General features: G+C 54.3%; 2 protein-coding genes across 4 annotated transcripts; both read left to right on the top strand.

Annotated features, from left to right (window-relative positions):
* Positions 1–2537: 2537 nt before the first annotated feature.
* LOC112900406 (probable WRKY transcription factor 35) lies at positions 2538–5985 on the top strand. Its single transcript, XM_025969242.1, has 3 exons — positions 2538–3524; positions 4129–4269; positions 5070–5985. Exons 1-3 carry the CDS (start codon positions 2911–2913, stop codon positions 5740–5742), a joined length of 1428 nt encoding a protein of 475 aa, XP_025825027.1. The 5' UTR covers positions 2538–2910; the 3' UTR covers positions 5743–5985.
* Positions 5986–9705: 3720 nt separating this feature from the next.
* Positions 9706–12233, top strand: LOC112899940 (protein NRT1/ PTR FAMILY 8.5-like). Of its 3 annotated transcripts, none has more exons than XM_025968609.1 (4): positions 9706–9863; positions 10232–10340; positions 10452–10669; positions 10774–12233. In XM_025968609.1, the coding sequence occupies exons 1-4, from the start codon at positions 9813–9815 to the stop codon at positions 12148–12150; spliced, it is 1755 nt and encodes a 584-aa protein (XP_025824394.1). In that variant the 5' UTR covers positions 9706–9812; the 3' UTR covers positions 12151–12233. The 3 variants fall into 3 exon arrangements, with proteins under 3 accessions (XP_025824394.1, XP_025824396.1, XP_025824395.1); XM_025968611.1 differs by having other exon boundaries at positions 9831–9863; positions 10430–10669; XM_025968610.1 differs by lacking the exon at positions 9706–9863 and having other exon boundaries at positions 9870–10340; positions 10430–10669.
* Positions 12234–14559: the final 2326 nt, after the last annotated feature.

The raw sequence follows: 14559 nt of genomic DNA on the forward strand, positions 1-14559 counted from the left end.
TATCATCTCACTTTCGAAGATGCAAATAATATCGTCTCCAAGCTGGAATAGTTCTTTTTTCATACGAGTTTCTGAAATTAGCTAGGACACGGACACTGAACATCCTAACAAGCTAGCAAGGAAGCATTATATTAACGGCCGGCTACCAGACAAGTAGGCGTGCTTGTTTAGATGGAGAACCCCTAATAATAAGATCCACCTGCTGTTATTGCTGATCGATTTGGGGAATTGCAATTATTCACAGGTAGTCAGTCACAGTACTTTTTTTTTGAACAGGGCAGTCACAGTACCATGAACCGCCAAAACCATCAAGAAAAGAGCACGCACACACCGGCAATCTTGCCATAGCGGCATATAGCCGTGCAACAGCGCAACCTAGGTACCCTGTTGCATAGAAGACAAATTCATGCCATTTCAGATCATAGTGCTTGGAACACATGCATGCGCTTGTGTGTGTCCTGTGGTGAAACGACCGGAAGTACACACAACTATGCGCCGCACTGTAGCCACCGCATGTGGCAGCTCGCATACATTTCGACCCCCCGCCGGACCCCTTATCGATTCACGCAAATACATATCATTATGGACTCCACACACACACACACACACATATAGACACACACACACTAGTTCTCTACACGCATGAATTATTTAGGCTCCGTTTCCCTACCTTTACGTGTTTCCGTAGGATTATTCAAAGTTTCTAGGGGAAAACTATTTCCCTACTGTTTATCTATAAAGTGTAGAGAAACATCGATTGTCCCAGGAATATAACTCGTTTCCTAGAAAAATATTGGATCTTTCCCTAGAAAAAATATAACATCGACCACACTCCGCATTCAATCTCGTCCCCTCACTCCTCTCTCTCTTATCCTCATCTCCCTCACTCCTCTGTCTCCTCCCCTCGATCCACCTTTCTCTCTATCGCCGGTAGATCTCCCGCCCCTATCTCTCTCTCCCCCTCCCTCCACCTCTCTCTTATGCCGGCGGGTAGCAGCGGAGCAACGGCGCCACAGCTCGGTTGCAGCGGCGGCCTGCGGCCGAGCGGAGCAGCGGCACCATAACGGGCAGCTGCTGCACGTAGTAGCACCTGGGCTGGCGCGTGGCCGGGTGGAGCATGGCGCGGGCAGCAACGGCGTGTCAGGCCTCCGCCTATGGTGCCCAACCCCTTGTGCGGGTGCAGGAGGCGTCGGGGCCGACGGAGCATGACGGCGGTGCGGGTGCGGGAGGCGCAGCGAGTGCGGAACTGCGGAGCACGGCGGCGCGCTCGTGGCCGGTGGAGCACGGTCGGCTGTCGGTGCTGTTCGAGGTCGAGGGTCCATATTTTTTTAACTTTTTCCTAGACAAATTCCCTAGGGTTGACAGTTTTCTCGGGAATCTTTCCCTAGGATTTTTATCAAAATGGTAGGGCAATCCTCATTTCCCATCGAATGTTTCCTTAGGAATCTTTCCTTACCAAATTTTCTAGAAAAATGGTTTCCCTAGGATTTTTCTTACTATTTCTCTAGGGTTTTTGGCTCCAGGGAAATAGGTTGATTCTAGTAGTGTTTGTTTCCCCGACTAAAGTTTGATCCCGTCATATCGGTAGACATCATTTAGAAGTATTAATATATGCTAATTATAAAACTAATTGTATAAATGGAGACTAATTCGCAAGATAAATCTATTAAACCTAATTATTAGTTCATGATTTGGTAATGTTGTGCTATAGTAAATATGTGCTAATGGTGGATTAATTAGGCTTAATAGATTCATCTCGTAAATTAGTCTTCACTTATGCAATTAGTTTTATAGTTAGTTTATATTTAGTTTTTCTAATTGGGATCCTAGATTAAAAATTATAGTTCATGGATCCAAACAGCCTATAGGCTGGTCACTGCTTATTTTCTGAAATATATAGTACTCCAGAGCACACAGCAGAAATATGGTGTGAATTCTTGTGTGCAGCAGACCGATCAGGTCACCATGAAGGCCTGAGAAGTGCGAGCAGGTTGCGTGTCCGACCTCGGTCATTCCGTCCGTCAGTGGGTCAAGACTCAAGAGGAGGAGGAGACGGCAGGCAGGAGTCCGGCGAGGGGCAGGGCCGGGGGTCGGGCTCCTGTTTTTTCACCGTGCATGGGATGGGAGCCGGAGCACGCGGACGCGGCGCGGTGCGGCCCGGTGTTTACTCTTTACCAGGCGACAGGCACCCGCCGCGGCCATGCCGCCTTGCGTATGGAGGTGGCACACCGGCCTCCCCGCGGCCCTGGAAAAGGTCAGCCGCCCCGGCCCATCCGTCCGTCCGTCCGTCGGTCAATCGCCCGTCAGCAGGAGGCCATGGCCAGCGTAGGCATATGCATGCACACAACACATCGCCAGAAGGAAACAATACAAAAACCACGCAACCCATCACTCTCTCCCTCCTGTCCCTCTCTTTGATCTCCTCTCTCTCTCTCATCTGCCCTCACATACTTCTTTATTGTCCTCTCTTGGAAGCCAACTCAAGTTACCCATCTCTCCCTCCCTCTCCTGTTGCTTGCTTGGTGTAAAGAAAAGATAGCTCGCTTTCCACAGCCCATCTCTCACATCCTGCTTCCCCTCCACCCTACCTCCTTTTCTGCCCCCACAAAAGCAAAAACAAGTTTGCTCGCCTGCTTGTTAGCTACCTCCAAGCAGCAGATCGAGCCAACCTGCACCTTCCGCAGATCACTGTCCTGCCCTAGCCCCCTTCTTCTTCGTCCCAACGCATGCAAAGCTGAAGCTACCGCCTGTGCCTGAGCATCACGCGGCTCTTTGCTAGCTAGCCCCTGGTGCCAGTTGATTGGAACGGAGAGGGAGAGAATTATTGAGCGGTTGGTAGCAGCAGCAGCTTGCATCCACTATAGAGGCCGCCAGGGGTCGGCAAAGGGCGCCCTAGCTGCCGCTAGAGCCATGTGCGACTACTTCCTTCAGAGGATGGAGGGAGACCAGGCCGGCGGGGACCTCACCGACATCGTCCGCGCCGGCGGCGGAGCCATGCCGGGCAACGCCGAGGTGCCGTCCACGGCCGCCGAGTGGCAGCTCCAGGGGGAGCCGATGCTCTTCCCGCCGCCGCCGTCGTCATCGGACGGCTGCGCCGGAGGTGCCGGCGCCGACGTCTTCGGCGACCCTTTCGCCGCACTTGGGGACCCGTTCAGCAGCGACTACGCTTCAGGCGTCGACTTCCTGGACGCCATGCCCGACGCGATGGCCAAGGTCGGCTTCGACACGGCTGTCGGCGGCGGCAGCGGCTGCGGAGGAGGGGGAGGCGGCGGAGGCCAACTGCTCGACATGAGCCGGAAGCCTCTCTTGCCGCGGGGGGTGCAGATGCCGTCGGTTGGCGTGCTGGCGCCGAGGGTGCTGCCATCGCCGCTGTCGCCGAGGGCGATACGGCCGTACCCGGCGTTAGCCGGTGACATGGTCAAGCTCGGGATCACGGCCGGGCAGGTGGCCGGGTGCGCCATCGACGCCGCCGTCGTCGGCATGCAGATGTCGTCGCCTCGCGCCGCGGGCGGGATCAAGCGCAGGTTGGCAGATCCGCGCGGATCCAGCATCAGCTTTGTTGCATCTTGCTGCATGTTACATAGTACATGTACGGCCGGCGTGTTTGCTAGCTCGTGATCCTTATTAGGGAAAGTTCTGCGATCTCTTTTCTTCTGTTCAGTTTGCTTGTCCTCCTTTTCGTGTTTCTCCTGCGCTGCACCTCCAAGGAAGGGCCCTCCATGGAAAGGTAAGAAAAGAGGGAGGATTCCAAGGATTCCTCGGTCTGTGCCAGGGATTGGCAAGATCGTAAGTGTTGCCTACAGCTCGAAATTTTAGGCGCGGGAGCCATCATGAACACATGGTGTGATCGGTGGGAATATTTCTGAATCGGCAAACGATGCCTACACATAGGATTGTGTGCATCTAGGCCTAGCTGGTCTTCTCCCCGGAAAGGCCGGCTTTTGTTGAGTTTTGAAAGCCCATTTGTGTGAAACCCTAGTAAGCTTCAATTAGTTGCGAAATTTTCAAGATAACTTGTCTTAAAAGATTATACAAACAGTATTTGCACTTGTAGTTCTCTAAATTAATCATGTGATTACTGCTGTTTTATCAAGTATTAACCTGCAAAAGTCTCGATCATGTGCGCAGGAAGAACCAAGCAAGGAAGGTGGTGTGCATTCCGGCGCCGACAGCGGCAGGGGGAAGACCCACCGGGGAGGTGGTTCCTTCTGATCTCTGGGCTTGGAGGAAGTACGGCCAGAAGCCTATCAAGGGTTCTCCCTATCCAAGGTATGCGCTTGACGCATCCACTAATTGGTTTGGGTTTATGTTTCAAGAGTAAATTGGTTAATGTGGGTCAATTAACTTAAGCTGAACAATGTGCTGGTGGAAAATTGAAGATGAAGCTTATATGAATTGATAAGAGTAAACAAAGCTATCTTCTGTATGATCCCATCATTATACAATTCTCAGCTCCACGATTCTTTGTGTCTGCACGATCGATGTGGTTTGAATTAATTAGCTGAAACATAATTTAATGGTTACCTGGCTAGGTAGCAAGACGTATACATGGACATGTTCTCATATCGAATATAATTATTCGTTTATCTTTCTATTATACAATGGCATTTTTGGGGGTACACATTACCGTCACAGATTCAGATACTACTCTATTTGCAAGAGATAATTATTATCTGGAAATATGTCCGGGGTTAATATACTGATCCATGTTCCAAGGCACACACATTATCAATATATTTTTGTTCATATTTTTTTCAGATTTAATTATCTTCTATGCCAAGTTTATGTGCTCATTAGACCAGCGGAAACTATCTTTTAAGCTCTTTTGTACAGTTGTTATATACATGTGATATGTTAGTCTATCTTGTATAGATTGATGTGGAAAATGTAATTGGAAGAAATTTTTAGGTGAAGTCATATGAACCTCGACAAAATAATAAAAACCCATAGCTGTATTGGCACATAAGTACATATGAATTGTGTGCTTGCTGAGATCACAAACAAGTAATGTAAAAGTATATGCTTGCTGATAAAAATGTTCTGTATCCATTGAAATGCGTGATATTCAGGGGGTACTACAGATGCAGCAGCTCAAAAGGATGCTCAGCACGGAAGCAAGTGGAGCGCAGTCGGACGGACCCCAACATGCTGGTCATCACCTACACCTCTGAGCACAACCATCCATGGCCGACTCAGCGCAACGCGCTGGCCGGGTCAACGCGGAACCACCACGGCAAGAACAGCGGCAGCGGCAGCTCAGGTTCCAAGAGCTCACAGAACGAGAGGCAACAGCAGCCGAACGTCAAGGAGGAGCCCAAGGATCCGGCCACGACGACGACCACTAGCACGATCACCACCACGACTAGTACTTCTCCGGCAGCGGCTGTGAAAGAGGAGACGCTGGCAGGATCGTCAGAAGCGCTGGGGCGAGCCATGGATGCAGCAGTAGGAGACCACAGTATGGAACTCATGGACCAAGTGTTCAGTGAGAGCTACAAGCCGATGATACCGGAGGCCGGCCAGTCGGACGACTTCTTCTCCGACCTGGCGGAGTTGGAGTCGGATCCCATGAGCCTAATCTTCTCCAAGGAGTACATGGAAGCAAAGCCGGCGGCGAGCGGTGGTGATCGTGCCCAGGAGAAAGCAATAACCAAGGACTTGGATCCATTCGACATGCTGGATTGGTCCACTACTACTTCTTCGGCATCAGGGAGCTCATTTGAGCAAGGAAAGAGAGGTTGACTGTAATATACCATTGGCTTATGCGCACACATACATTGGATCAGCAGCTAATAACCTGAAATTAAGATTACCGCCACAAGAGGTCAGCAAGGAAGAAAGATGAGAGTTTTTTTTCACTTTTCTTTTCCTCTTTGGGTTCGTCGCTTCTTATTATCATTGTGTGAGAGAGATTGGGATTTTTGTCCAAGGTTTAGATATGAACCTTGCTTTTCTAAGGTTTGTGTCAGCTTGATGTTCGTTGTATACCTATGCATGAGATGATGTACTGGTAGCGCTGACGAGGCTTCCGCTTCTCTCTGGCGTGCGCGCACGCTCCATTGATCTGCTCTGCTGCAGGTGTTTATGGTTATCTGACATTCTATGTGCTCGAAGAAGGGGACATAAAAAAATTGGAGAGACGGGGGGAGGAGGGGCATTGGGGCCAGCTGCGTGTGAATGTGATGGATGGAGGAATAGAAGAAGAGAGACCCACATCCTTGAAGGTGATGTGACAGAAAGCAGGGGCAGGGGCGCCCGTCGCAACGGAAGATGTTGTTACGATAGCTGGCCTCTCCTTGCTAGCTTTTGGATGCGCCTGCTGGGGCGTGGCTCGCCTGGGAGCCCATGTTGATTGGATTCACTGGACGGTACATGTTTTTGTCTGCGCTCAAAGGAAAATGGATGCATGAACTTTTACCTGTTCCAGTGCTCCTCTCCTCTAATAGTGACCAGCGCCAGCCACTGCTCCGGCCGGGGCAGGAGTATTGCTCAGCTCGTCTGTGCATCGCTACATGCGATATACAGCGCACCGATCTATTTGGCATCTGTATGTGCTGCCCTAGCTGCTGCCATCTATATTTGTGCATTGCCTCTCACAAGTGGTACCTGTGTATCAGGTACGTCTTTGTCCCAAAGTACAGTTGCGTTTACATTTTTTTCTAAATCAAATATTTTTTAACTTCAATTATAAATAATAAAAATATAGGACAAGCATTGATCTATAGTACTGTATTTTTCTGCGAGTAAGCTATACTGTATTTGTGCATTGTTCAATTTAAATAAATCTAAATATTCGGAGACAGAAGGAGTACGACGTGCACGTACGTATGCATCAACAGCGTCCGGCCAGCTTTTCGGTCGGGGCCCACGGGACGGGACTTCAACATTTCCCATCGGTCTATAGTACCCGCGCGAGTATGTAGGGACAGTCGCTCTGCATACGTTAATTCCCTGCTCGCAGCTGGTGTATAGTATGCTGCCTGTGTACCGCAGCAATAATGTGGTCAAGGAGTAACGCGTGCATGCGCGAGTGCCTCTGTTGCAGCTGCAGGACGGCCACGTGCACGTGTCTTACGGCGGCCTGCAGATGTATCGTGTCAACATGTATGTAACTGTAAACTTGTCAGTGACGGGCTGTGTGTGCAGTCTTCCTTCAAAATTCAGTCTATGCAATGCACGAAACATGATTACGTATACAACGTACGTGCATCCATCAACGAGCACCCGGTTGTCACAAAAGTACAACGCACTTTCCGGCCGGACAAGCTACATTTTTTTCTTCATGAAAAGGGGGAAAAAAGAAAAAAAACTGTAGCGTGATGAAGGATCAATGATAAGCTTAGCTCAAAGACAGGTGTGGCGACGAGAGAATCCCAGTTGATCCGGACGCTGTGGTTGCTGATTGACGGGTGATGAGGATTATCCGGCTGGCTATCGAGATCAGTTGGGCATTATCCTAAGCACAACCGCGCGTCCTCACTGGTGCAAACGGCAAAGCCGCCGGCCGCCTCGCGCGCAACAGCTCTCCCTGCTGCCAGCGCCGCGCGCGCCAGCCAGCTGCAGACGGTCGAGGTCGTCGTCGTCGGTGGCGCGAGTTCGTGCGTCGCACGCGGCCCCACGGGCGCGCGGCGCGGCTGCCGGCCTGCGGCGTGACCGATGGAGGAAGGCCGCACGCAACCCGATCGCGCGGCCGTTCGCGGAGCTCCTGTGCGATCCGTAGCACAGACAGCGGCCACGACGACCCAAGAGATTGGGTCGTGATGCGCCCAATAATTAGGCATTCAAGCGCTGGGGCAGACCTGTCCGTCCGTCCGATGGGTGGGCGCGCGCACTGCAGACAAGAGAGCCATGGATCGAGTCATCGAGCGAGAATGCGAGAGGGAGGAGGGGTCGCGCGTTCGTGCGTGCCACCACTGGGGGCGCCGCGCCAGGCCCCTCGCCGGGAATTGAATGCGGGTCCAAGGAACAAGCCGGCCGGCCCCCTGTACCGGCACATTTGTATGTTCAGACTTCACAGATGGTGCATGCACGGCGCTCGCAGAGTTGTTGCAGCGTGTCTTTCACTGGTTACGAGCTAGCCCTGTGGCGTGTTTAACGCAGGTGCTGTGCCGTGGGAGCCCACCGCAGGGTGGCATGGCAGGGGCATTTCTCGGGGCATACCTTTTGGTGCCCTCCACTTGAACTCTTTTCTTACACGGTCAGTGAGACAGCGAGCACAATTATCTTGTTGTCGTCAGGGGGGGGAAACAAAAGAAACGGAGCACAATTACCTACCTGCCGAGAGCGAGGCACAAGTACCGTGCTGGCCCAGTAAAAGCGAGCAGCTAACGGACGGATACTTTTGCTTACCGGCCCAGAAGAGCCTGGGCCCCGCCGAAAGCCCAGCGCCGATGTTGCCCCCATCCCCACCCCCCGATGTTGCGGCCAGTTCGAAATGGAGGGGCGGCCTTGGCTTTGCGTTCTAGTATGGTCCTGTTCCTGTTGCTTTACTTCCACCTGCATCTTCGGCGTCTGGGACCGTGCTATTTGGGGTCGTGCAGTGCAGCCATGCCCAGTTCAAACTGTTCCTCAAATCTTGCTTCAGTTTAGACTGTTCGCCAAAACTTACCTAGTTCAGACTATTCATCAAAGCTCGGCCGGTTCAAATTGTTCATCAAATCTCGCCCAGTTCAAACTGTTTCCTCAAATCTCGCCCAGCTCAAACTGTTCCTCAAATCTTGCCCAGCGCAGCAGTGAGCTCTTCTGCTCGCGCTTACCTGCAACCCCTGCGTGGCGCTCGGATCTCACCAAATCTCCTGTGCTCCACTTACGCAGCTCGCTGTTAGGGCGAGTTTGGTAGAGCATCCTGATTCTCTGTGGGATCTGATTCTCTAAGAGAAGTGATTCTGTGGCTGAGGGCCAGTTTGGTAGAGCTCCAACTGATTCTGATTATCTGTGGGAGCTGATTCTCTAAGAGAAATGATTTTGTGGCTGAAGGTGATTCTTTTTGATTCTTTAGCATAAACTCTTAAAATCAGGATGGAGAATCACTTCACAGAATCAGGAGAAGCTACTTTTTTCAGCTCCCAGCCTCTCAGTTCATTTCAGAGAATCACTCTACAGAATCAGCAGAGAATCACTTCTCTCTGAAAAACTGTTTGGCGAGCTCTTGCTGGATTCAGCAAAGAATCGGCTCTGGGAGCTCTGCCAAACTGGCCCCGAAGGTGATTCTCTTTGATTCTCTAGCGTAAACTTTTAAAATTAGGATGGAGAATCACTTCACAGAATCAGGAGAAACTATTTTTTTCAGCTCCCAGGCTCTTAGTTTATTTCAGAGAATCACTCCACAGAATCAGCAGAGAATCACTTCTCTGTTTGGCAAAGCTCTTGCTGGATTCAGCAGAGAATCAGCTTTAGGAGCTCTGCCAGACTGGCCCTCAGTAGGCTGATAGGCGGGTGGCTGACGTGGTCATTACCAGGTAATCCTCCTAACGTCACGCGGCATAACTGGACTGTCGTGTCAGGTGCAGAGGAGCCTGGAGGCTGGAGCCTTGGACCATCTCAACCGTTGGATCCACCTCGGCAGCACCTCCTACCTCTTTTGCAGCCAGCGAGAAAAGGCACGTCCGGGGACTGAAGAATCGAACGCGCGGTCACGTCGAAGATGTGGATTTCGGAATCCCCCCAATGGATGGAGTCGCGGTGACGGGGGCCGTGAAAGCAATGGCTTCTGGTCCCTGTTTGTCTCGTTTGTCCTGCGTGTCCTATCGTGTCCCGGATTTCTCCCCTCCCCTCTCCCCACCGGTTTTGCCGTGCTGCCACGGACCTCCTCCATGGACGCCGACCTCGAGCGGATGAGCACGCCGCTGCCATGGGAGGCCGAGGTACGTGCCGCCTCCTCGTGCTTGCGTGTATAGTACTTGTATCGGTTCGAGGCCTCCTACCGTTGGGCGAGCCTCGCCGGTCGGACGTCGCGGCGCCGCATGAGGCCACGACCGCGCGCGGGTTCACAGAGTTCCGCCGGCGCCCGGCGCCTTCTGCTGGCAGTCAGCTGCCGGTGTTTTTCTCTAGCAACTCTGCTGCACCTTGCTCGGCTGCTCGGTGTGGACATGGCCCCTAGTGGCAGCAGCTGCTAGTCAGCTACCAGCAGTCAGCGTGCACAAAATTTGAATAGCCCATGGATAAAACATAGTAGCACGGTATACAACTATGGCGTAATACAGTAGTTTTGTTTTTCTTTTTACCGTGCAAGGCATCTAGTTCGGGCCAGAGCTTACTGCCCCTTCTGGAAGCTCGGGAACAACAGGAAGTGGGCAAGGACAGCAGTAATCTCAACTCCAGGGCGCCCAATGTAGTCTTGTGTGAGTATCTGGCATTTCCTCCCTCTGTACACTTTTTATTTGATTCAACAGCAGTGATCCTTGCTGCATAGTGATTAACCATATGCCAGCGAACTCAACTTGATGTGCTAGGCCTGGTGTTCTTGGAAGTCGCGGCCTTCTACGGGGTCTACCTGAACCTAGTCGTGTACCTCCAGGACGTTCTCCATGGAGACAGTGCTTCCAACGCGGCGGCCGTCAGTCTCTGGGCCGGTGCGAGCTACCTGATGCCCGTGATCGGCGCCGCCATCGCCGACTCTTACTGGGGCAAGTACAAGACCGTGCTCGTCGGCCTCTCCATCTCTCTCGCTGTATGTAAACCGTAAACGCTCTGCGCAATTTGGCACCTGCACTCTGATAGACCTGGCAATCGTGTTCGTGTGCTTGCTTCTCTGACGGAAACAATTGGAAGCAGGGGATGGTCGTGGTCACGACATCGGCCACGCTGCCGTCGTTGAGGCCTCCGCCGTGCGAGCACGGCGCGTGCTGCGCCCCGGCGACTCTGACCCAGCGGCTGGTGTTCTTCGCGGGCATATACCTGTGCGCCGTCGGGACCGGCGGCGCGAAGGCGATCATAGTCTCGTTCGGGGCGGAGCAGTTCGACGACGACGACAGCGGCAAGAGCGCGGCGGAGCGGGAGTGGAAGGCGTCCTACTTCAGCTGGTACTACGGGGTGGGCAACCTGGCCGTGGTCACCTCGGGGACCCTGCTGGTCTGGGTCGAGGAAGAGGTCAGCTGGGGGATCGGGTACGGCGTCTGCGCAGCGTTGGTGGCGGCGGCCGTCGCCGGCCTCGCCGCGACGGCGCCCGTGTACCGGATCGTGCCGCCGGTGGGCAGCCCACTGAAGGGCTCGTGCCAAGTGCTCGTCGCGCTAGCTCACAAGGCGAACGTGAGGGTACCTGACAATGCTGCTGAGCTGTACGAGGAGGTGCGTGCCAAGACTCCGTTGCTCGAACCAGCGCGCGAGCAGCTGGAGCACACCGACCAGTTCAGGTTCCTGGACAAGGCCGCGGTCGTCTCAGGCGCGGACCTTGAAGACGCCAGCCCGTGGAGGCTGTGCACGGTGACCCAGGTGGAGGAGCTCAAGATTCTGCTCCGGCTGATCCCGATCTGGCTCACGTCGGCCGTGTACTTCGTCGCCAACTCCCAGGCGCAGACCACCTTCGTGCAGCAGGGCACGATGACGGACTCCAGGATCGCGGGCGGGGCCTTCTCCGTCCCGGCCGCGTCGCTGACGAGCATCCAGACGGTGTTCGTGGTCGCCTCCATCGCGCTCTACACCAGGGGCGTCGCGTCCGCGGCGCGCCGCTTCCTGGGCCGCGCGGAGGCACTCACGCCGCTGCAGCTCATGGGGTTCGGGCACGGCGCGGTGGCCGCCGCGGTGGCCCTCGCCGCGTGCGCGGAGGCGCGCCGGCTGGCGAGCGTCAGGGCCGGTGCCGCGCCCATGGGCATCGCGTGGCTGCTGCCGCAGTACGTGGTGATGGCCGTCTCCGACGCGTCGCTCAGCGTCGGGCAGCTGGAGTTCTTCTACGACCAGGCGCCGGAGACGATGAGGGGCGCGTCGACGGCGTTCTACTTCCTGTCCGACTCGATCGGGAACCTCCTCAGCTCGCAGCTGGTGACGCTGGTGTCGTCGGTGACCGCGGCGGGCGGGCGGAAGGGGTGGTTCCCGCCGGACATGGACGACGGGCACCTGGATTACTACTTCCTCCTCCTCGTCGGCATCACCGCGTTGAACTTTGCCCTTTTTGTTTACCTCGCAAAGAATTACATGCCGAAGAGAATTAGATAGGTTTCACTTGTGTCTTGTATATCCATGGAAATGCAAATATAAACTGGAGTTGATGCAAACATGCAATTTTGGATTAAATTTTATTCCAAATCGTATGAAATGTAGCTGGCCTCCAGCCCACAGATGTAAAGCTAGGAGTATTGGGCTTGGATTATTTGATTCCTGATTTCGATTGGGCTGGGCTGGTGCGGACTAGTAGACTGAAAGCAACACTCGATGACTCCGTAGTTCAGCTACTGCTTCTGCTGTTAGCGTGCCTTTTCCGGCGTTTCTTCTGTGACAGATATACTCTGGTAATACTCTTCAGTCACCTCCTTGTATATACCTCTCTCACTTTTGCAGCTATCCCGTGTTCTAGAGCTACATGATGAAACGGTCGGTAGCAACTGTCAAGGCATGAGAAATTCAGTCTTGCGGTTGGTGAGGGTGATGGGCCTGGGCTCCGCGAATTTCGTCAGCTGAGCTGAGCCGAGGTTGTTGAACTCGTTGGTCTTCAGTCCTTGCGTCGAGTACAAGCGATTCGACGACACCCATCACCCCTCAAGTTCTCCAAACTGAACGTCGCCATACTGATACTCCAAAACCAGTTCGACCATAGATGCCCTTCTCTCTCTCTGCTTCTCCACCGATAGAGTTGCATCTTTCAATGGGAGTGGATCGTCAGCTTGTCCACCAACACTTCAGGATTGAGGAGATCTCAGGTCGATGTCAGTATGGATAGGACTATTTGGGTCAGGTTGAGGTCTCATTTTGATCTCGATCTGAATGCATGCGGCCGGTTTTTTTAACGGTGACCGAGGGAAAAGCATCCCCACCTGAATTGTATTCAAATGGTGTGGCATCACATATTAAAGATTTTATTTTTAGGGAAAATGAGATAAAACCCAGTGCTAGGTTAATTTGGGAAAACTGGGCTAAAATCTCGACAACAATCTAGCTAAACTAGGTTTAAACCAACACCAAGTCCAAGCACAAAGGCAATTTTGTGACATAACCACGAATAGAAAAATACTACACCCCGGCATAAGGGTGGAAATGTGGCAGAACCACTTATAACAACAACACGGGTGTTAGAAAGTCCGGGTAGTCGCTTGCGCCGTTTTCCGATGATGTACTGCACCAGAAGAGCCCAGCAAAGCTGAGCCACCCGCCTCAGTCCGCTGCAAGCCTAGTCGTCCCGCGATGCCAGTGCTGCGAGCGCCGTCCTTCGACGCAGCCCCACGCCGCATTGACAGTTGCCAACCAATGCCGGCCGTTGCGGTTCGCTGCAAGCAGCCAGCCCGACAACGATGAGACAACCCCTGCCCGCCACCATTGGCTAAGTTGGGCCCTCGAGAGACAACGCATCCAAGCAGGGGACGACACTAGTGGCACCGCCGTCGCTCGTCCAGGCATGGACAGGGTTTTCAACCAGAGAACCTTGTGCGGTAGGGATTGGGCTCTAAGATGATGCCCCAGCGGAAAGGATGACGCCCTACGCCCTAGGATGCTGCTGCCATCGGCACTCCTAGGATGACCGCCGCCCAGAAGGGCCCGCAAGGTGCACCGTCTCCCAGATGGCCTACACTGTGGGCTGCTTTGGCATCGACGACACGGCACCTTGTTGGTGGTGACGTCGAAGCTCGCTGATTCCTTGGCGCCCTCCGCCACAAGCCGCCGTGGGGCCTCGCGCGCCGCCAGAGGGGCCCACGCGCGCGTCTTCTCTGGCTCGCCAGCACTCCCACGGGCCCACGCGCACCCGCGTGTCCCCAAGTGCGGCCTCGCTCGCGCCGCCTCGCGCGCCTACGCCAGTCGCTTGTGCGCTGGCTGCCGCGCGCATCTGTGCCGGCGGCCACAGCAGCCACTCGCACTCCCTCGGGCCCCACGTGCCCGTAAGCCTGCGCCGGTGGCTGCAGCACCTCGCACCTGTTCCGGCCACCTCGCAGCTTCGGCTATCGGCTAATCGCAGCACCGGCGACGCCGGGAAGCCGCCGCCGCCGCTCCGCGTAGATCCGGCACCGGGGGCGCCGGATCCGGTCCCCAGGATGCCAGATCCGCTGCCCCGGGCCGCCGCCGTCGCCTTCATGCCTGGCGCTGGCGAGATGTTGACCAAGAGCGTCCGGGTCACACGAGATAAGCCCCGCCGCTGCCTTCCCATCAGACGTACGGGCTTCCGGCGCCCTGCTCCGACGGTGGGGAGGTGTAGAGGAGGTTAGGAGGGAGGGGGGCGGGGAGGCGGCGGAGGCGGTGGGTTAGCGCCGCTCGAGTCGCCTCTGAGAGGAGATGACGCGGGGGCTGCTTGCGGCGAACAACTTCCACTCTATTCAGCCTGGCAGCTTCCCATGCGGCCGTTCTTGGGCAAGACTTGGATTCGGCATTAGTTGTGCAGACCCCCATGTGTTCAAATGTAAAATAAAAAAAATTAGGACT

This window comes from Panicum hallii, chromosome 7 (genome assembly GCF_002211085.1).
Source record: "Panicum hallii strain FIL2 chromosome 7, PHallii_v3.1, whole genome shotgun sequence".
Taxonomy (NCBI): Eukaryota; Viridiplantae; Streptophyta; class Magnoliopsida; order Poales; family Poaceae; genus Panicum; species Panicum hallii.

Excerpts from the sequence above, each read along its gene's own strand:
- LOC112900406 (XM_025969242.1), top strand. The coding sequence starts at position 2,911 with ATGTGCGACTACTTCCTTCAGAGGATGGAGGGAGACCAGGCCGGCGGG. Across the intron at positions 3,525-4,128 it reads GCGGGCGGGATCAAGCGCAG|GAAGAACCAAGCAAGGAAGG; the intron begins GTTGGCAGATCC and ends TCATGTGCGCAG. Across the intron at positions 4,270-5,069 it reads AAGGGTTCTCCCTATCCAAG|GGGGTACTACAGATGCAGCA; the intron begins GTATGCGCTTGA and ends CGTGATATTCAG.
- LOC112899940 (XM_025968609.1), top strand. The coding sequence starts at position 9,813 with ATGGACGCCGACCTCGAGCGGATGAGCACGCCGCTGCCATGGGAGGCC. Across the intron at positions 9,864-10,231 it reads CGCTGCCATGGGAGGCCGAG|GCATCTAGTTCGGGCCAGAG; the intron begins GTACGTGCCGCC and ends TTACCGTGCAAG. Across the intron at positions 10,341-10,451 it reads GGCGCCCAATGTAGTCTTGT|GCCTGGTGTTCTTGGAAGTC; the intron begins GTGAGTATCTGG and ends TTGATGTGCTAG.